The 21,848-nt window shown below is 52.8% G+C and overlaps 1 protein-coding gene across 6 annotated transcripts; it reads left to right on the plus strand.

Moving 5' to 3' along the window:
- The first annotated feature begins 189 nt into the window (after nt 1-189).
- On the plus strand, nt 190-21,832 carry heatr5b (HEAT repeat containing 5B). Of its 6 annotated transcripts, none has more exons than XM_047029032.1 (36): nt 190-221; nt 728-904; nt 1,022-1,233; nt 1,467-1,575; nt 1,890-2,039; nt 2,187-2,358; nt 2,705-2,862; nt 2,969-3,266; nt 4,740-4,895; nt 5,226-5,476; nt 5,705-5,816; nt 6,570-6,722; nt 6,871-6,970; nt 7,743-7,852; nt 7,973-8,136; nt 8,448-8,623; nt 8,730-8,835; nt 9,155-9,345; nt 9,614-9,773; nt 10,295-10,484; nt 11,251-11,420; nt 11,537-11,684; nt 12,149-12,328; nt 12,548-12,805; nt 13,645-13,826; nt 13,978-14,046; nt 14,743-14,919; nt 15,149-15,389; nt 15,710-15,988; nt 16,517-16,644; nt 16,947-17,091; nt 17,204-17,470; nt 18,060-18,284; nt 18,588-18,739; nt 19,062-19,275; nt 20,645-21,832. In XM_047029032.1, the coding sequence occupies exons 2-36, from the start codon at nt 779-781 to the stop codon at nt 20,950-20,952; spliced, it is 6,237 nt and encodes a 2,078-aa protein (XP_046884988.1). In that variant the 5' UTR covers nt 190-221; nt 728-778; the 3' UTR covers nt 20,953-21,832. The 6 variants fall into 6 exon arrangements, with proteins under 6 accessions (XP_046884988.1, XP_046884986.1, XP_046884989.1 ...); XM_047029030.1 differs by having other exon boundaries at nt 197-498; XM_047029033.1 differs by having other exon boundaries at nt 197-498; nt 8,454-8,623.
- The last annotated feature ends 16 nt before the right edge of the window (nt 21,833-21,848 follow it).

The raw sequence follows: 21,848 nt of genomic DNA on the forward strand, positions 1-21,848 counted from the left end.
GACTTATTTCCTTGGGATAATACATACTGCTTTTTTAGCGAAAAAAGAACAATAAATAAATAATTATGACTGTTAAGTATGAATATTTATATTTAGAGTCGACAATTTGTCTAAGATGTTGTAAATCTTATGAAATACTGTTTCCAGTAGAATTCTCATCGGAAGACCTTTCTTGCTACACCCCAATTACGGAAGTGTTGTCATTTTCGTCATTCATACAGGTTGGAGAGACAGTACACTACAATATGACATTTCGTTTTTTTATTGTTTGCCTGTTTTCTTCAAAGTGTTTGTAATACGTTTTAGATGGTTGACTGTATTAGTATCGGACAACATTTGCGTATTTGGGGCTAGCAGTGCTAAACAACAAAGTTGGACAGGTATCAAAACAGAGCTATCCTAGCTAGCTCGTACAGTAGTATCTGCTTTCTCTTGACTGACTGCAGTTGGTCTGTGTCACTGTCACTTGGGTACTCAGCATTGTCATTGGTGCTAATGGTAGGCAGTTAAAAGTATTTAATGGTTGATTGCTTGCTGATACATTCTCAATGTTTGCCTATTTTACTTAGTCAAGCTGTTGTGTTGCCTCGTTTGGTAGCTAGCTCCAGTCGACTCGACAGTCAGCAAACGTTAGCAACATTAGTTAGCTTCGTTAGCTACATTATGTAGAAGGATGTGTTTGTAAAACAATACAGATCCCCAAAGATGCCACGGTTTCTTTTCAAAGGTGCGGCTGTGACGCTAGAGGAACCGTGACGCTGTTTCTGGAGTTCCTGCCATGGAGTTAGCCCATAGTCTCCTCCTCAATGAAGATGCCCTTGCTCAGATCACAGAGGCGAAACGCCCCGTGTTCATCTTCGAATGGCTCCGCTTCCTGGATAAGGTTCTTGTTGCAGCAAATAAGGTAATTTTACAATCCCCGTTCGCATACAAAATGCTGTATTTGTTTGTTGATGCTGTTCTTCAAACACTTTAGATCAACAGTAGTCTTGAAATGCCTTGGACGATTTGTTTCTGGTAGGTTGACGTGAAAGAGAAACAGAAAAAGCTCGTGGAGCAGTTGACAGGATTGATCAGCAGCGCGCCTGGACCCCCAACGAGGAAACTGCTGGCCAAAAACCTAGCAACCCTCTACAGCATCGGTGACACCTTCACTGTCTTCCAAACACTGGACAAATGTAATGACATCATCAAAAGCAAGGATGACACTCCTGCCTACTTGCCCACTAAACTGTGAGTTACTGACCTTTGCAAGTTCTGAGTTTCATATAGACACACAATTTCACTACCCGTCATCCAACTGCTTATGTGCAGGATCTCCTTGTCGTATCTACCAGCACCATTTGTCGTAAAATGTTTAAGTTCACGTGCTAGGGATGATGTCTTTTTAAAATCGAACTTGTTTGTTGGAAGTCTGACATGTATTTGTTGTTTCCATCCCCCCTGTGGTGACTCTGGCTCTGCAGTGCTGCAGTGGCCTGTGTTGGGGCCTTCTATGAGAAGATGGGTCGAATGCTGGGAAGCTCCTTTCCAGACACCATTAACAATCTCCTGAAGGCGTTAAAGAGTGCAGAGGTATGGGCCCTTCTCAGGTTGAACTTCCACAACATTAGCTCATGTCATCGTCAACAATAGAAGTTAGGAATCTGTGTGGAATGACACATGTTGTCTTGTTGAGGAGAGAAGATGCCAGGAGAAAGAGTGTACCTTCTCAGTTACTATTCTCCTTTCACTGTCCTTCACTCTCTCTTCACCCTCTCTCTCTGTCTCTCTCTCTTAATCTCTCTGTCTCTCTCTCTTAATCTCTCTCTCTCTCTCTCTCTCTCTCTCTCTCTCTCTCTCTCTCTCTCTCTCTCTCTCTCTCTGTCTCTCTCTGTCTCTCTCTGTAGTCTCAGGGCAGGGGTGAAATCCTCATTAGCCTTCAGAAGGTGCTGAATGGGCTGGGAGGGGCTGCAGCCTCCTGTCACAGAGACATCTACAAGAACGCCCGCTCCCTCCTCACAGACAGGTCCATGGCCGTGCGCTGTGCTGTCGCTAAGGTACGTGACAGGGTGGGACTAGCTGCATCAGTTACGGTTGCCCTCCCCCCCCCCTCTCTGTCTCTCGATGAAAAAACCCAACAACCTTGAAAACAAATTACTGCACGATGACTGTTGTTATTTATGGAGTCTGTTTGTGTCTCTCAGTGTCTGCTGGAGCTGCAGAATGAGGCCGTGTTCATGCGCACCACTGAGCTGGAGAACGTAGCCACGCTCTGCTTCAAGGCCCTGGAGGGCTCCAACTACGGGGTGCGTGTGGCCGTGTCCAAGCTGCTGGGCTCTGTTATGGCCACAGCCCTGATGCCCAAGCAAGCAGCAGGTGAGAGGGGCCACAGTGTCTGGTGATACTACTACCTGTTTTTGTGTCACGCTGGGAACTGGACCTCACATCGTGTTAATACATTAATACAAAAAGACACGTTCGACAGGAATACTATAATTGCAACATTTCAATTTTTTATTTATTTTTCAAAACTTTTTGGGGAAAATATTTTTTTTAAACCTTTAGAAACTTTTTTTCAGGAACTTTTTTCAGAATTTAGAACCTTTTAGAAACTTATTTTGTGAGTTTCAACCATGTGTTATTTGAAGGCTCATTCAGCCAGGTATAATTGTGCCAGAGTCAAGCGGTCCAGTGGTTGAGGTTGTGAGTGTGGTTCCTGCAGTGATGCGTCAGAACGTGAAGCGAGCCTCTCTGGAGGAGGTGCTGGAGCTGCTGGCCACCGGCTTCCTGCGCGGGGGCTCGGGCTTCCTGAAGAGCGGGGGAGAGATGCTGAAGGGGGGCGGCTCTGTCAGCAGGGAGGTGCGGGTGGGAGTCACTCAGGTGAGAGATCCTCCTCCCCCCCTTCCCCCTCCCCTCCTCCGGGCAGTGATAAAGAGTCAGTGAACCTCACAGATGTCCCCTCCCTCTCCCCCCTCTCTCCCCCCAGGCCTACGTGGTGTTTGTGACCTCGCTGGGCGGGCAGTGGCTAGAGCGTAACTTTGCCACCTTCCTGTCCCACGTCCTGGACCTGGTGTCCCACCCGCGGGCCACACAGACGCACGTGGAGGCGGTGTACTCCCGGCGCTGCGTCTCCTTCATGCTGCGCGCCACGCTGGGCGGACTCATGGGGGAGAAGGCCCAGATCGCTGCTGGCAAGGAGATCTGCCAGGCTATCAGCAAACAGATGAGGGCTGTGGGTAAGGAGCTAGATGGGGGGGAAGTATCACGGTTCAGAGCATTACAGAGTAAGTACTCGTCCTTTATTCTGTTTTAAATCTCGTTTTTCTTTACATCTTGATTAATACTTTTTTTTAAAAATAATCTTTAAATTATTTGGTTTGCTTCTGTCGTGTGAACTGGGTTCCCCTGGCTTGTTCTCCAGAGCTTCTTGTCTTTCACCTAGATCTGTTTTCTTCCTATTTTTGGCAGAGTAGTCGTGCATCACAGTGCACTTCAAATAGTATTCACAGACACGCCATGCTTTAGCTACTGCATCCTGACTTTCTGCCAGTTGATGTCATGTTGTGCGTGCTTTGGACGCCTACCCTGCCTTTAACTGACCTTCCTCACACTCAGAAGAAGCAAGCCATTTTTATTAAGTTATTAAAATATATTCCGGCATATTCCTCAAGTCTACCTCACTTTCATCAGTCCCCTTGGATTATTTTCAAAATCTTAAAAACATTTTTATTTTTGTTTCTGATGATTCTTACTCTGTGATTTGCTTTGAAACCTCTAAACTGAAGTATGTGGGTCTAAGCTACCTTCTATGTCTCTCTACCTCTCTCTATCTCTCCTGTAAAACAAGCAGCTGAGCTCTCAGGATTCAGTCTGGATGATGACTGACCATCGCACCCTCAAAAACCTGAGAACACTAGTTCAACTTTGATCGATTAAAATCAGAGATGCTAAAGTTCGGTTCAGATGCAGACGTGTTTTCACGTCCTGTTGGGAGGCAATCCTCAGAGCTCGGCTGCTAGGCTGGGCAGTCTGTGGTTCACTAGGCTGGGCAGTGTGTGGTTCACTAGGCTGGGCAGTGTGTGGTTCACTAGGCTGGGCAGTGTGTGGTTCACTAGGCTGGGCAGTGTGTGGTTCACTAGGCTGGGCAGTGTGTGGTTCACTAGGCTGGGCAGTGTGTGGTTCACTAGGCTGGGCAGTGTGTGGTTCACTAGGCTGGGCAGTGTGTGGTTCACTAGGCTGGGCAGTGTGTGGTTCACTAGGCTGGGCAGTGTGTGGTTCACTAGGCTGGGCAGTGTGTGGTTCACTAGGCTGGGTAGTGTGTGGTTCACTAGGCTGGGTAGTGTGTGGTTCACTAGGCTGGGTAGTGTGTGGTTCACTAGGCTGGGCAGTGTGTGGTTCACTAGGCTCAGAGATGACGGGGGCCTTGTGAAAGGGTCACTGCTGTGTCAGCACAAGGGGATGGCACATTGGGGTCAGATTTAGGTTATCTGGTCATTCTTTAACAGGGATTTGAAAACATTTGAAGGTATGGTTCCAAAATTTAAGCTTATAATGTTCTTGCTCAACCCTAAAACTTCGGCTTTAGAGCTCCTAATTACAGTCTTTTAATAGGCATTTGCCAATAAATTACTTGAACCCCAATGTGCTACAGTTTTTTTTCTTTATCTTTAAAATGTATTAAAGACTTTAGTTGACTGATGATTAGTCATATTGAGCCTCCTTCCCTGCCTCCCTGCCTCCCTGCCTCCCTCCCTCAGAGGCAGTAGTGAGTGACACCAGTGGAGAGAGTAAGGCTGGGGCAGCTGATGTTTCGGCCAGTCAGCACGTCATGGTCTGTGCCCTCAAAGAGCTGGGCAGCCTCGTCCAGAGCCTCAGCGCTACGGCCTCACCCCTGATCCAGGAGCCCTCTGTCGGTAAGACACACACACACACCACACACACCACACACACCACACACACACAGCCTCCCCCCTGATCCAGGAGCCCTCTGTCGGTAAGACACACACACACACCACACACACACACACACACACACACAGCCTCCCCCCTGATCCAGGAGCCCTCTGGCAGTAAGACACACACACACCACACACACACACACACACACCACACACACCTGATCCAGGAGCCCTCTATCGGTGGGAAACACACACACAAACACAAACAGGAGCCCTCGATCAGTAGGACCCCCACACACATACAGTCCGCCCCCAGCATCCTAATCCCACATGTGTCCTGGGCAGGCCTGTTGGAGACGGTGACCTCGGTGCTGCTGCACCCCAGCATGGCAGCCCGGCTGGCCGCCGCCTGGTGTCTGCGCTGCGTTGCCGTGGCGCTGCCCTATCAGCTGACCCCGCTGCTGGAGCGCTGCGCCGAGCGCATCAACAACCTGAAGAGCTCCCCTGAGGCCGTGAGCGGGTACAGCTTGGCCCTGGCCGCCCTGCTGGGGGGGGTGCATCAGTGCCCCCTGGGCATCCCACACTCCAAGGGCAAGGTGGGTGACCCTGCACGTCCACCGTGCTCTGGGCATGTCCTGGGTTAGCTGTGGTCCTGTGCCTTTTACGGTCCTGATTCCCCCTGGGAAATCGTCAGATATTCCTGTTTGTAAATGTTATTTTTTCAACAGCTTCATCTTCCCCCTGTAAACCTACTTTACAGCTTCGTCTTACAGCCTGTTTAAGTTTGAGTAAAGTTGTTCTGAGCTGTTCTGTGTTTCCTGTAGCTGGTGGTGAGCATAGCTGAGGATCTGCTCCGCACTGCCGCCCAGAACAGCCGTCTGTCCCTGCAGCGCACCCAGGCTGGCTGGCTGCTGCTGGGGGCCCTGATGACCCTGGGTGAGGCCTTGGATGTCTTAACCCAGGGGGGGGGGGGGAGATAGTGGCTGCCTTGGTGTGATGGGGGTGTTGTGATGGGGGTGTTGTGATGGGGGGTGTTGTGATGGGGGTGTTGTGATGGGGGTGTTGTGATGGGGGTGTTGTGATGGGGGGTGTTGTGATGGGAGGTGTTGTGATGGGGGGTGTTGTGATGGGGGTGTTGTGATGGGGGGTGTTGTGATGGGGGGTGTTGTGATGGGGTGTTGTGATGGGGTGTTGTGATGGGGGTGTTGTGATGGGGTGGTGTGATGGGGGGTGTTGTGATGGGGGTGTTGTGATGGGGGTGTTGTGATGGGGGGTGTTGTGATGGGGTGATGTGATGGGGTGTTGTGATGGGGTGTGTTGTGATGGGGGGTGTTGTGATGGGGTGTTGTGATGGGGGTGTTGTGATGGGGTGGTGTGATGGGGTGTTGTGATGGGGTGTGTTGTGATGGGGTGTGTTGTGATGGGGGGTGTTGTGATGGGGGGTGTTGTGATGGGGTGATGTGATGGGGGTGTTGTGATGGGGTGTTGTGATGGGGGTGTTGTGATGGGGTGTTGTGATGGGGTGATGTGATGGGGGTGTTGTGATGGGGTGTTGTGATGGGGGTGTTGTGATGGGGTGTTGTGATGGGGGGTGATGTGATGGGGGTGTTGTGATGGGGGTGTTGTGATGGGGTGTTGTGATGGGGTGATGTGATGGGGTGATGTGATGGGGGTGTTGTGATGCTGCAGGGCCCTCTCTGGTGCGCTACCACCTGCCCAAGATGCTGCTGCTGTGGAGGAACGTGTTCCCGCGCTCCCAGAAGGAGCTGGAGGCAGAGAAGGCAAGAGGAGACCCCTTCTCCTGGCAGGTCACCCTGGAGGGCCGGGCTGGAGCCCTCTGTGGTGAGGACACACACTCTCTCTCTCACACCACACACACACACACACACACACACTGTTACACTCACACCCACATCAAACACATTATTCCACATACACACAGGTGTTGTTGTGTTGTGCTAGTGCTAATGCCCCCCCCCCCCCCCCCCAGCCATGCGGAGCTTCGTGGCCCACTGTCCAGAGCTGCTGACAGAGGATGTGATCCGCCGGCTGATGACCCCTGTAGAGTGTGCCATGACCATGATGTCACAGTGAGTTGCCATGACCATGATGTCACAGTGAGTTGCCATGACCATGATGTCACAGTGAGTTGCCATGACCATGATGTCACAGTGAGTTGCCATGACCATGATGTCACAGTGAGTTGCCGTGACCATGATGTCACAGTGAGTTGCCGTGACCATGATGTCACAGTGAGTTGCCGTGACCATGATGTCACAGTGAGTTGCCGTGACCATGATGTCACAGTGAGTTGCCATGACCGCGCCCATCAGGTGCACCAGAGCTGCTGGTGCTGGAGGATGTGTAGGGACGTGAGGGTGTCTGAGTGCTGCTCTGTCTCCCCCAGTGAGGGTGTCTGAGTGCTGCTCTGTCTCCCCCAGTGAGGGTGTCTGAGTGCTGCTCTGTCTCCCCCAGTGAGTGTGTCTGAGTGCTGCTCTGTCTCCCCCAGTGAGGGTGTCTGAGTGCTGCTCTATCTTCCCCAGTGAGGGTGTCTGAGTGCTGCTCTGTCTCCCCCAGTGAGGTTGTGTCTGAGTGCTGCTCTGTCTCCCCCAGTGAGGGTGTGTCTGAGTGCTGCTCTGTCTCCCCCAGTGAGGGTGTCTGAGTGCTGCTCTGTCTCCCCCAGTGAGGGTGTGTCTGAGTGCTGCTCTGTCTCCCCCAGTGAGGGTGTGTCTGAGTGCTGCTCTGTCTCCCCCAGTGAGGGGTGTGTCTGAGTGCTGCTCTGTCTCCCCCAGTGAGGGTGTCTGAGTGCTGCTCTGTCTCCCCCAGTGAGGGTGTGTCTGAGTGCTGCTCTGTCTCCCCCAGTGTCCCTGCCGTCATCAAGGTCCATGGAGCTCACCTGAAGGCCAGCGCTGCCATGGTCAGACTGAGGCTGTACGACATCCTGGCTCTCCTGCCCCCCAAGACATACGAAGGTCCAGTATGAGTCAGGACATCTTATCAGTACTGCTGCTCCACCAGGCTGCCCCACCAGGCTGGGGTGGAAGGTGGTGTGGGGTGTTGAAGTGTCTGCTGTTCTCTCTCCTGCTGTGCAGGCAGCTTCAACGCTCTCCTGAGGGAGCTGGTGGCTGAGTTCACCCTGACAGACAACTCTGCCAACACCACCACCTCCCTGCTGCGTTCACTCTGTCACTACGACGACAGTGTCCTCATGGGCTCCTGGCTGCAGGAGACCGACCACAAGTGCATCGAGGATCAGGTAGAGTCTGGAGTGAGAGAGGGGGAGGGAGGGAGAGGGGGAGGGGGAAGGAGAAGGTAGCTTCTGCCTCACAGCCTCTGCCAGACAAACACTGTCCCAAGTCAGTCTTTCAGACCTTTACATCCACACAGCCAGGGCACAGCTAACCCTGTACATCCACACAGCCAGGGGTGGAATCCATGTTTATAAAGTCTCCACGAATCACTGTTGTTACCGTTCTCCGCACGGCGTAGAAAGAACACACAGCTGTTTTCCACAGTGTCCTCATGGGAGGCGTTGGTGTCATTTGTGTTGCCATGGTTCCTGCGTAGCTACAGCCCAACAGCGCGTCAGGCAGCGGGGCCCTGGAGCACGACCCCTCCTCCATCTACCTGAGAGTCCCCGTGGGCGAGGTCATCCCCGGGCCCCTCCCCCTGGGCGTGTCTGTCATCGACGCCTCTGTCGCCCTGTTTGGCGTGGTGTTCCCTCACGTCTCCTTCAAGCACAGGTGATGCTGCTGCTGCCGGGGGGGGGTCACACCTGGCTGTTAGCGGGGGAGGAGAGGGATGATCTGGCCTGCAGTGATTCATCTGGTGTGTGTGTGTGTGAGTCAGGCTGCAGATGCTGGACCACTTTGCAGAGTGTATAAAGCAGGCCAAGGGTGTTCGCCAGCAGGCGGTCCAGCTGAACATCTTCACTGCGGTTCTGAGTGCTCTGAAGGTGAGGAACTTCCTGTTCTGAGTGCTCTGAAGGTGAGGAACTTCCTGTTCTGAGTGCTCTGAAGGTGAGGAACTTCCTGTTCTGGATCTCAGCGCCAAGCAGCCTCATTCCCTTAACCTGATATTCACAAGCCCTGCTTGTACATCGCTTCCACGAAACCATTACAACTTTTAAGATTTCTTGAGATGAATAGATCCAATCGCTTGGTGGCTGTGAAGCCCTCTGTTGATGAGAGAGAACCTGGGGCTCGCAGACAGAAAGGGGGTGCTGTGTATGCGTCACACTGTGGATGAGTAACATGTGGTGTGCCTGTGTGCAGGGTCTGGCAGAGAACAAGAGCACGCTGGGTCCTGAGGAGGTGAGGAAGTCTGCGTTGGCCCTGGTGATGGGGGCTCTGGACAACCCCAACCCCATCCTGCGCTGTGCGGCCGGGGAGGCCCTGGGCAGGATGGCCCAGGTGGTGGGAGAGGCCACCTTCATCGCCAGGATGGCTCAGTACAGCTTCGACAAGTACGCACCACGCCCCTGCTCCACGCTGCTGGGATGTAGTGGACTGTGGTCATCTAGCGGCGGGGTGGGATCTGAACCGGAGGCCTCTTGATCTGTGGTCGAGTGCTCTAACCACTGAGCTCTTCTCCCACTATCATCTGAACTGGGATGAAAGGATGTTTGGTGTTTTGTTAGGAGATGGATAAGAGTGTTCTGGAGTGTGTTCTCCATCTTAATCCCTTCTTGTGTGTGTGTCTGTGTGTGTGTGTGTGTGTGTGTGTGTGCGCAGGCTGAAGTCGGCTCGTGACGTGGTGTCCAGGACAGGTCACTCCCTGGCACTAGGCTGCCTGCATCGTTACGTGGGCGGGATCGGCTCAGGGCAGCACCTGAAGACCAGCGTGAGCATCCTGCTGGCCCTGGCCCAGGACGGCAGCTCCCATGAGGTCCAGGTGAGGACCACACACCACTCTGTCTCTCTGTCTCTCTCTCTCTCTTTATATCTCTCTGTCTCTGTCTGTCAGTCTCTTTATCTCGCTCTCTCACTCTCTCTCTCTCTCTCTCTCTCTCTCTCTCTCTCTCTCTCTCTCTCTCTCTCTCTCTCTGTCTCTCTCTGTCTCTCTCTGTCTCTTTATCTCTCTGTCTTTCTCTCTCTTTGCCTCTACTGTCTTTCTGTCTTTCTTTCTGTCTCTCTCTCTCTCTCTCTCTCTCTCTCTCTCTCTCTCTCTCTCTCTCTCTCTCTCTCTCTCTCTCTCTCTCTCTCTCTGTCTCTCTCTCTGTCTCTCTCTGTCTCTTTATCTCTCTGTCTTTCTCTCTCTTTACCTCTACTCTCTCTCTGTCTCTCTCTATCTCTCTACATATATATAGTATATCCCCACTCAGAACTGTTTCAGAGTTCACAGCTGTGTTTCACGGTCGACCCAAGCCCTCCCTCGTGTCCAGCCTGTGACCGTCCCCCTTCCTGTGTCTGCAGACTTGGGCTCTGCACTCGCTGGCTCTGATCGTGGACTCCAGTGGGCCCATGTACCGGGGCTACGTAGAGCCCACTCTGTCCCTGGTGCTCACCCTGCTCCTCAGCGTGCCCCCCTCCCACACCGAGGTGCACCAGTGCCTGGGCCGCTGCCTGGGGGCCCTCATCACCACCGTGGGCCCCGAGCTGCAGGGTAACTCTACCTGCTGTTCCTCTGTCCTGCCAGCAGGGGGCAGTGGAAGGTTCCTGCTTGTTCTGAGACGAGATCTGGGGCCGTTTGTGACAGACTGAGCAGGAAGTTATATCATCTGCAGTGTTTCCCACAGATTAGAAAGCTATATGTGGCGGGGGGGGGGGGGGGGGGGGGGGGGGGGTGTTGTTTCATGTCAGACCGGGGGGGGGGGGTCGAAATAATTCACAAAATCAATCAACAACAACAAACAAATAATTTCTGCATATGCAGGTAGCGACGCTGCATACAGGGTGCTAAATAACTATTTAACTGGTCGGCTCCATGACGCCGGGTAAGTAGCTAGCTCTTGAAACTTCTCACCAAAACAACGAAGGGGAACCTTCGATTAAGACATGTCCGTCGGTACCTAGCGAAAAGTAGCCTCAACTTTCCTAGACCTTTAGCTACGGCACTAATGCTGAAGGCTCGCTGATGTAGCTGTCGGTCTCACTAGAACGGCGTATGCATCGTTGCTAACGTGTGCTGACGTAGTGACTGTGTGTGTATGTGAGAAAGACGCGTGCGTGAAAGAGACGGAGGGAGAGCAGGGAAAGGAAATGCAGCTGAACGAATACGCTGCGTGTTTTTACCTAAATAGCGATAAAAAAAAATGTTTACGAAACGCAATGTGTGGCGGCCGGTGTTGATTCTGTGGCGCACCGCCACAAATTAGTCTATGTGTGGGAAACACTGATCTGTGTGTGTGTGTGTGTGTGTGTGTGACTAGGTAACGGAGCCACCATCTCTACTATCCGCTCGTCCTGTCTGGTGGGCTGTGCCATCATGCAGGATCACTCAGACTCCCTGGTGCAAGCAGCTGCCATCTCCTGTCTGCAGCAGCTGCACATGTTCGCCCCCCGCCACGTCAACCTGTCCAGCCTGGTGCCCTGCCTCTGTGTAAGGCTGTGTGTGTGTGGGAGCTTGTTTAACTAGCTGTGTTCCATAACTTTATGCTTTTTCAGAGGGTTTTAGGGGTTTATAGTTAGGGTTAGTGATGTGTGTGTGTGCGTCAGGTGCACCTGTGCAGCTCTCACCTGCTGCTGCGGCGTGCTGCGGTGGCCTGTCTGAGGCAGCTGGCCCAGAGAGAGGCTCCGGAGGTGTGTGAGTACGCCATGAGCCTGGCCAGGAAGGCAGGGGACCCCAAGGGCAGCAGCCCCCTCAGTGAGTAGCCCCCCTGGGTCTGGTACTGTCCTGACTGGGTCTAACCCTGACCTGGGACTGGTACTGTCCTGACTGGGTCTAACCCTGACCTGGGTCTGGTACTGTCCTGACTGGGTCTAACCCTGACCTGGGACTGGTACTGTCCTGACTGGGTCTAACCCTGACCTGGGTCTGGTACTGTCCTGACTGGGTCTAACCCTGACCTGGGACTGGTACTGTCCTGACTGGGTCTAACCCTGACCTGGGTCTGGTACTGTCCTGACTGGGTCTAACCCTGACCTGGGACTGGTACTGTCCTGACTGGGTCTAACCCTGACCTGGGACTGTTACTGTCCTGACTGTGTCTAACCCTAACATGTAGAAACATTGCAAGTGTCACCACAGCAAACTCACGACTCTGTCTGAATGATCTGAGGTGCTGTGCTTGTTGTGACGCTGCTTGTGTCCTGTGCTCGCTGGTGCAGAGCTGAACATCACAGAGACTGGTCTGGAGGGCGTCCTGTTCGGCATGCTGGACCGAGAGACAGACAGGAAGCTGTGCTCCGACATCCACGACACCCTGGGTCACATGCTGTCCTCCCTGGCGGTGGAGAAGCTCTCCCATTGGCTGAAGCTCTGTAAGGACGTCCTGGCTGCCACCACGGGTGAGTCATGTGACCAGTCATGTGACCCTGACAGGCAGCGACATCACTTGTATCGCCAACGTTTTGATCAGATGTATTTTGTATAGCCGTGTTCTCTGAGTCAGAGTCTGGTTCATTGCCAAGTAAGTTTACACGTACGAGGAATTAGCTTTTGGTGGAGTTGGTGCATGGTGTGAGTCCCAGGTGTTTACTGTGTGTCGCTGTGCCCCCCCTGTGTAGAGGTAGGAGGCGCTGTGGTCCCTCTGGACCGCGGGAAGGACGAGGAGGACTCTGAGAAGAAGGATGAGATGGACGATGACATCATGTTCACGTCCCTGGGCGAGGAGGACAAGGCCAAGCCGTCGGTGGCGCCCCGCTGGGTGACGCGGGTGTTTGCAGCCGACTGTTTGTGTCGCATCATCCTGCTGTGTGAAAACGATCCCAAGAACCACTTTGACCTGGCTGCTGCCCGTGCTGCCAAGGCCAAGGACCCCAAAGGTAGAGAGCCCTCTCAGACAGCTAGAGCTGCAGGGTGGAAAGTCTTTTCAGCCATTTGGCATTCTCTCTCTCTCTCTCTCTCTCTCTCTCTCTCTCTCTCTCTCTCTCTCTCTCTCTCTCTCTCTCTCTCTCTCTCTCTCTCTCTCTCTCTCTCTCTCTCTCTCTCTCTCTCTCTCTCTCTCTCTCTCTCTCTCTCTCTCTCTCTCTCTCTCCCTCTCTCTCTCTCTCTCTCTCCACCTCTCTCCACCTCTCTCTCTCTCTCTCTCTCCACTCTCTCTCTCTCTCTCTCTCTCTCCACCTCTCTCTCTCTCTCTCTCCACCTCTCTCTCTCTCTCTCTCCACCTCTCTCTCTTTCTCTCCCTCCCTCTCTCTCTCTCCCCACCTCTCTCTCTCCTGGTATTGAGACAGACTCTGATGTGTGAACAGTGAGTGGTTGTGAAGAAGCTTTGTTTGAAGGAGCTGTATTTAAACCAGGGGAACAGGCTATAGATAACTAAGCTGAGCGTTGATGTTTCATCCTCCCTGGCAGTGGAGAGAGCCTGGTGTTTATATAAGGTACTCTGAGAACACAACCATTTAGCAGGCCTGGTTTGTGAGTCAGGTTATGATCTTGAACTCATCGTCCAGATTTAGCTAACAACACCTCCCCATTATGAGGCTTCAACTCTCACTTCAGTTGCAAGTTTAAACTCAACTAAACACATTCCATCTGAACCTCAACTGGGTCCTGTTACAGTTTGCTAAAAACAAATGAATGTGCATGTAATGTAAACCCCTCTCCCTCTCCGCCCCCCTCTCCGCCCCCCTCGCCGCCCCCCCTCTCCGTCCTCCTCCCCCAGGTGACCTGCTGGTGCTGCACCTGTCTGATCTGATCCGCATGTCCTTCATGGCTGCCACAGACCACAGCAGCCAGCTGCGCATGGCCGGCCTGCAGGCCCTGGAGGACATCATCAAGAAGTTTGCGTCCGTGCCGGAGCCCGAGTTCCCGGGCCACGTGATCCTGGAGCAGTACCAGGCCAACGTGAGTTCATCACAGCTCACACGTGACTTCATCACAGCTCACACGTGACTTCATCACAGTTCACACGTGACTTCATCACAGCTCACACGTGACTTCGACACTGACCCCCCCCCCCCCCCCCCCCTCCCCCCTCCATCTTCCACACTCACAGGTGGGCGCTGCTCTGAGACCGGCGTTTTCCCCGGACACACCGTCTGACATCACCGCCAAGGCCTGCCAGGTACGAGGCTTTGTACGCCCCCGTCACACACCCACTCACCTTCACACACACACCCACACACACACACCCCACACACCAGCACCAGCCCTGGTCGTAGGTGTGGTGTGAGGCTGGATAGTGCTGTCCTGCCCTGCTAGCAGCAGCAGAGCAGCAGCAGAGCAGCAGCAGCAGAACCCTCCTGGCTCCGCAGGGTGAGTCATCCTGCTGAAGAGCCGTCAGTCTCGCTGTGTTCCTGCTGCTCTGCTGCTCTGTGAGTCGTGTGGAGGATGGGAGCCCGTGGGCGGCGGTGAATATACCTGTCTGGAACACAATCACTCCTCACTGTTACCCCTCTCTCTTTTTAGCACTCTTTGTCTATGTCTCTCAGCCGCTCGCTCTCCCTCCCTCTCTGTTTTCTTCCCTCTCTCTGAGGGGTTTTCTTCTCTCTCTTTGGTCACGAGTTCATTAAGTTCCTTCCAGGAGAAACACAGGATTTCGTCCTTGATGGTTTTTGTCTGCGTGTGTGAACTGTTTCTGTCTCTGAAGGAAGCTCCTATGGTTTCTCTGGCTTTCAAGAGACAGGTTTATATGTATAAACTGTAGAAACAGGGCACATGTTTGCTACTGGAGGAGGTCATCTCGTAAACGATCAACAGACCTGTCACCTTGACGTGCACCTGTGTTTGTATGCGTGTGTGTGTACCTGTGTGTGTGCAGGTGTGCAGCACGTGGATCGGCAGTGGTGTGGTCAGTGACCTGAACGACCTGCGCCGTGTCCACAACCTGCTGGTGTCGTCTCTGGACAAGGTGCTGGCTGGGAAGGGCTCCAGCCAGCTGTACAGCGAGAGCGCCACCACCATGGAGAAGCTGGCAGTGCTGAAAGCCTGGGCCGAGGTCAGATGGGAGATGTAGTCTTTTCAACCTTTTTACTGTTGATTTGTAGTCCTCTTATTTGTTATTGTTTTTTTAGGGCATAAAATTACTTTCATGTTTATGAAGAACTAGCGCATGCACAGCACGACTGAACACGTTTGTCCCTCAGGTATATGTGTGGGAGATGTAGTCTTTTCAACCCTTTTGCTCTAAACTGTAGTCCTCATGCCTGATCACCTGCCTCCCCCAGGTGTATGTGGTGGCCATGAAGATAAAGAAGGAGGCTGAGAGCATGCCGGCACGGCGGCTACGGGGGGAGGATGAGGAGGAGGAGGAGGAGGACGAGGGGGCAGGGGTGCTCCCCCCAGACAGCCTGGTCACCCTGGTGCAGCCTGAGCTGGCAGCCCTCAGCAGGCTGTGGTTGGCCATGCTGCAGGACCACGCCCTGCTCACCCTGCCCGCTGAGTTCTCCTCTCAGCTGCCGCCCGACGGTGGGCACTCACAAACACACACACAGATACACACGCACACACACTTGCACATTCTCACACAAAAGTCACTGCTTATCTTAAAAAGTATCTGTGTGTGTGTGTATCTCTGTGTGTGTGTATCTCTGTTTGTGTGTATCTCTGTGTGTGGGTGTGTGTCTATCTCTGTGTGTGTGTATCTCTGTTTGTGTGTATCTCTGTGTGTGGGTGTGTGTGTATCTCTGTGTGTGTGTATCTCTGTGTGTGTGTGTGTGTGTATCTCTGTGTGTGGGTGTGTGTGTATCTCTGTTTGTGTGTATCTCTGTGTGTGTGTGTGTGTCCAGGGGGGGCGTTCTACACCCCAGAGACCATCGACACGGCTCGGCTCCATTACCGTAGCTCCTGGGCCCCGGTCCTCCACGCTGCCGCCCTCTGGCTCCTCAGCACAGGCTTTGGGGCCAGCGAGGAACCCGGGGGGTCCCCCCTACCCCCCAGGGCCCCTGGAACCCCAGCCCTCACCCAGGCTAGGGCCCCCAGCACCCCAGCCCTCCCCCACCACGAACCCCCCAGTCCCTCCAAGAGCTTTGATGAGCTGGTCAAGGACCGGATGCATCTCATGCTAGGTGAGAGCTCGATATTTAATTATTCTATTAGTTAGTTGCGAGCCCTGCCATAGAGTACAGTAGATTCCTCATCAAGTACTCCTCATTGAGGCTAACCTATTTTTGAAAATAAAACGCTAATATATTTCACACTTCACACAAAAATTACATTACATTACATGCTTTTTTCAACCCTTTCAAAACTTTTTATACAAAAGATTTTTCAACCCTTCCGAATGTTTGGTAGATTAAAGCTGAGAAGAGTACAATAGAGTTTAGTAGAGTCTTCATCAAGTACTCATCAATGATGCTAACCCTTTTCTATCGCAAATATATTTTCAACCTTTTGAAACTTTTTTTCCAAAACATTTTTAAAACCTTTAGAAACTTTTTTTCTAAACAATTCTTTGAAAAACTTTTTTTTACTACAGCCTCACCAAGAATTGCATTAGCCCCACCATGAAACAAGCAAGAAAATTGTGAATTGTATTGTGTATGTAGTCACATAGAAATTCAGACATTGATTTGAGCCCCACGACTGTGTCTCAGGCGTCAGTATCGAGTTCCTGTGTTTCCCCCGGCCAGAGGAGCCTCTGGAGCACGTGATGTCCTGCCTGCTGGCCCTCTGCACACTGCTGGACTCCCCCCTCGCCAAGACACACATAGCACAGGACCAGGTAGGGAGGGAGGGAGGGAGGGAGGGAGGGAGGGGAGGGCAGGGAGGGAGGGAGGGAGGGAGGGAGGGAGGGAGGGAGGGAGGGAGGGAGGGAGGGAGGGAGGGAGGGAGGGATGGAGGGAGGGAGGGAGGGAGGGAGGGAGGGAGGGAGGGAGGGAGGGCAGGGAGGGAGGGAGGGAGGGAGGGCAGGGAGGGCAGGGAGGGAGGCAGGGCAGGAGCCCCATATTGATATCGTTTTTTTATCATCATTATGATATCATCATTGCTCCTAAAGGCTGGTGTGTGTGTGAGTGTGTTTTGTAGCTGCTGGCTGTGGAGCTGCTGAACGTGCTACACAGGCTGTTGCTGACCAGGGACCCCCCTGCGGTCCAGCTGCAGGTGACCGCTGTGGTCCAGGAGACCATCAGAGCTGCTCTGGACCACCTGCTGGAGCGCCGGCACAGCCAGGGTCAGACACCTGACACACATCTGAAACACACCTGATAAACACACTCCTGATTCACAGGCACCTGCTGCACTCATACCACACACCTCATTCACTTGTGACTTGAACCCTCCAGGTAAGGAGGAGGGGGAGAAGGACTCCTCGACCCTGGGGGAGGGAGGCGACACTGGGGAGCTGCTCCCGGGGAAGTCCCTGGTGTTTGCTGCTATGGAGTTGTTGGTGTTCATCCTGGTGCGCCACCTGCCCCAGCTCAACGCCCGGGTCAGCGAGTCGCCCAACCGCGCGCCCCCGCAGACCCAGCGCCTGCCACCAGAGGGCGCTCGTCTGGTGGCCCACACCGTCTCCATCCTGGCTGAGCTGCCCTCGCTCTGCTCCCCCGCAGGTGGGACACACGCACACACAGGGATACACATGACTCACCTGGGAGGAAGTTAGACTCCAAACCATGTTCCTCCTTGGACCCCTCACTCACTAATACTTCTGATGAGGTTTGATGTTCCGGGCTCTCTCTTAGCTGATCCGTTATGAATGACTGGGTCTATACCACAACAGACTGGGTCTATACCAGAACAGGGTGGGCCTATAACACAACAGGCTGGGTCTATAACACAACAGGCTGGGTCTATACCACAACAGACTGGGTCTATACCAGAACAGGCTGGGTCTATACCACAACAGACTGGGTCTATACCAGAACAGGCTGGGTCTATACCACAACAGGCTGGGTCTATACCACAACAGACTGGGTCTATACCAGAACAGGCTGGGTCTATACCACAACAGGAACAAGAAGGGATATTATGGAAATGTGTTGGTGTGTCAGGGGAGCAGGAAACCAGGAACCCAGATGGCTTTCTGTTTCCTCCCCGTGTGTCCAGGCAGCTTTCTGTTTCCTCCCCGTGTGTCCAGGCAGCTTTCTGTTTCCTCCCCGTGTGTCCAGATGGCTTTCTGTTTCCTCCCCGTGTGTCCAGGCAGCATGACCATCCTTCCCACCGTAATGTTCCTGATCACGGGCGTGCTGAGGGAGACGGCCGTGCGCACGGCTGACGGCTCCGTGCCTCCGCCCGTGTCTGCCGCCCTGCAGGCCATCAAGAGCATCCTCACCTCCTCACAGGCACGCGGAGACGCCACACACACGCAGTGGACCAGCCTGGTGAGGAGCAGCCTGGCCTCTGTGTTGGAGTACGCCCAGCCAGGTAACACACACACACACAGTCTCATCCACTCTCTCTCACACACACACACACACACACAGTCTCATCCACTCTCTCACACACACACACACACACACACACACAGTCTTATCCACTCTCTCTCACACACACACACAGTCTCATCCACTCTCTCTCTCACACACACACAATCTCATCCACTCTCTCTCACACGCACACACAGTCTCATCCACTCTCTCTCACACACACACACACACACAGTCTCATCCACTCTCTCTCTCTCTCTCTCTCACCCACTCTCTCTGCTGCTCCTGCCTGTGTGTCCAGATGAGAGGCGGCCCAACATGGACCAGGTGAGCATGCTGACAGCCACCACCCTGTTCCTGCTCTCCTCCAGCGCTGAGCTGGCTGGGGTCTCCGTCCTGCAGAAGGGCTGCTTGGACTTGTTCCACAACGCTCTCAACTCCAGCGACCCCTGGGTAGGACTCGCTGCACACACACGGATCACTGCTGACTCACAGCTCACATGAATGACCCCCACACTCCTAATTGGTGTGGGTGGAGGAGTCTGGGTCAGTTCAGTTCCTGCCTGTCCATCCCAACACAGAGTAGTCCTGAGCTCCTCTCTCCCGCCTCACTAACTTAGACAACGTTTCTGTCCTCCGAGACACAGTTTCTGGTACAGCACAGAGCATATAGACACACATTTAAAAACACTTCAAAGTAACAAAACGACAACAATCTCAAGATCATCTTTCCCCAAGGCTAGCGATGGTCTGACTGGTTGGTTTGTTGTTGCAGGTCCAGGCCCGGTGCTACCAGCTGCTGCTGTCGGTGTTCCAGCAGTCAAGCAGGGCCGTGTCCACGCCCTACATCCACGCCCTGGCCCCCGTGGTGGTGGAGAAGCTGAGGGCGGTGGAGCGCTGCCGGCCGGCCAGCCCAGCTGAGCTGCAGGGTGTTCAGGAGGGCGTCAGGGCCCTGGAGGGCCTGGTGGCCATGGGAGACGAGCAGAACCGTGAGTGGATTTAACCTGCCTCAGATGAGCAGCACAGACCAAGAGAAGGTGTGGCTCGGTGGTTAGAGTCATTTGACTGCAGACCAAGAGGTCACAGGTTCAAATATCCTCCTAATAAAATATGAGATATCCTAAAAGCATCTGCTGGATGAAGGATGACATTAGATTAAATCGGATAGATGTTTATTTGTCCCTGAAGGGAGAATTTAGAAGTGCATGCCAGTCTCCTCTGGCCTACAGTGGTAAAACCTATTAAAACACCTTATCTTAGGATTAGTCTTCTTGTTTGGTGTGCTCACAAGCCCAGCCCAGCGGAGAGGGCTTGTCTGTGGGTTCTGCAGCCCAGTAGAGAGGGCTTGTCTCTGGGTCCTGCAGCCCAGTAGAGAGGGCTTGTCTCTGGGTCCTGCAGCCCAGTAGAGAGGGCTTGTCTCTGGGTCCTGCAGCCCACTAGAGAGGGCTTGTCTCTGGGTCCTGCAGCCCAGTAGAGAGGGCTTGTCTCTGGGTCCTGCAGCCCAGTAGAGAGGGCTTGTCTCTGGGTCCTGTAGCCCAGTAGAGAGGGCTTGTCTCTGGGTCCTGCAGCCCAGCAGAGAGGGCTTGTCTCTGGGTCCTGCAGCCCAGTAGAGAGGGCGTGTCTCTGGGTCCTGCAGCCCAGTAGAGAGGGCGTGTCTCTCGGTTCTGCAGCCCAGCAAAGAGGGCTTGTCTCTGTCCTGCAGTCCAGTTGGTGTGCCTGCAGTAGCTCTCTGCCCAGCCAGCCTGTTTGTTAAAGGTGGAGGCATGTGCTATGATGACTGGTCTGCTAAACTGCCTGCTGCGTCTGCAGGTGTCTGATTACCCTCTGACAGCGTTTCCTCATACCTGCTCTGAAGCGTTCACATCTGGTGACTCTCCTTGTGACCGCGCCTGGTTGGCCTCTCTGCAGCCTCCACTCTAACCCTAGCCCTGGCTGGCCTCTCAGCAGCCTCCACTCTAACCCTAGCCCTGGCTGGCCTCTCAGCAGCCTCCACTCTAACCCTAGCCGGCCTCTCAGCAGCCTCCACTCTAACCCTAGCCCCTGTGAGCCTGTTCCTACTGTGGTAGGGTTAGCTGGGTTCACCCACAACAAACTGCCCCCTTGTTTCTCAAGCCTAAAAATTGCTGCACAAGGCTGCTACTAAACTTAGAGAATCATATACTGGATCCCCTGGGTTAGGGTGTTTTAATAGCATCCTGTTAATTGCTAGTTTCCCTGTTTTCTGTTCATGTTTATCCGCCCTCGTCTCCCAATCTCTCCTCATCATCCGTCTGTGTGTCTGTGTGTGTGTCTCTGACATGTCGTCTCACCTCATCATCCGTCTGTGTGTCTGTGTGTGTGTCTCTGACATGTCAACAGGAGTGCAGCTCCTGGCTCTGCTTGTTCCCACCCTGATCTCCTACCTGCTGGACGACAGCGACTTCACCTCAGCTTCCCAGACCTCCAAAGGGCTGCATGACTTTGCCCTGCAGAACCTGATGCGGATCGGACCCCTCTACCCCGCCGCCTTCAAGACTGTGATTGGAGCAGCCCCTGAGCTGAAGACCCGTCTCGAGGCGGCCATCCGGTCCAATCAGGCAAGCAGCAAGGCCAAGGCAGCTGCTAGGCAGGCCCCGCCCACTGCGCAAGCTGCTCCCACGATCAAGCTGAAGACCAGCTTCTTCTGACCCCAAACTCTCTCTGACTCTCTTCCTGTTTGGTGATGCTGTAGTTTAGTTTTTTTTTTTTTTTTATCTGCTGTTGGTTTTGTCAGTCTCCTGTAGTTATTTATTCTAGAACAAAATATACATCACTCTGGAGACGAAAGGCATGTACACTGAAATATAATTTGAAGGCTCTTTTAATGTTGACTGTAGAGTCATTTGAATGTATGGTCATGGCATTTGAATGTGCTGTTTTGGTTTGAGATGTGGAATATGTAAAGGGGCATGTCATCTCATTAGATTCTCGTTATTTGCATTCCTTCTCGTTATTCCTAAGCCTAGTTGTTTGGGGCGGGTTAAAAATGTTATGAGGTCGTGCTTCAACATGAACATGCTCTAGTTGTTGACTATAATTATTTTCCATGGTAGTATGCAATCATGCGTGTACTTCTTGTTTGTTTAAGAATGTTTTTACTATCTCGTGAGATGATTCACTGCATCTAGGTAGCGTCAAACTTCATGTCTGTTAACCCTCAAGAATGTTACGTTTTATCCATTCCACTACAGCATGGGATGTCTCAATCTCATTCTGAAAAATTTGATTTTCTAATCAAGAGGTTAATAAAGAAATTCTAATTTCGTCCTCATGGTTTGTAAATATTGTTTAGGAAGGATTATTGTTGGGGACCATTAGTAAAAGAATCAAGTCGTGAGAAATACCTTGTTTTGCCGATGTTATTAAAAGATGAAACAACTTATTTTTTTCGTATTTTGCTATGTTGAGTTTATGTATATCTTGCACACATTCCAAATTACTTAATTACTTGTATTCCGCTAATATGATTAATACGGGACTATCTAATAAATCTTGCAAAGAGACATTTGAAAAGATCAATAAAGCAATCAAGGCATTTTTTTTT

The sequence above is a fragment of the Hypomesus transpacificus genome, chromosome 11 (assembly GCF_021917145.1).
Source record: "Hypomesus transpacificus isolate Combined female chromosome 11, fHypTra1, whole genome shotgun sequence".
In the NCBI taxonomy this organism is placed as follows: Eukaryota; Metazoa; Chordata; class Actinopteri; order Osmeriformes; family Osmeridae; genus Hypomesus; species Hypomesus transpacificus.

Coding starts and splice junctions, on each gene's coding strand:
- heatr5b (XM_047029032.1), top strand. CDS start 779: ATGGAGTTAGCCCATAGTCTCCTCCTCAATGAAGATGCCCTTGCTCAG. Junction 3,267..4,739: donor ACGGTTCAGAGCATTACAGA/GTAAGTACTCGT, acceptor TCCCTCCCTCAG/AGGCAGTAGTGAGTGACACC. Junction 14,047..14,742: donor TCACCGCCAAGGCCTGCCAG/GTACGAGGCTTT, acceptor GTGTGTGTGCAG/GTGTGCAGCACGTGGATCGG.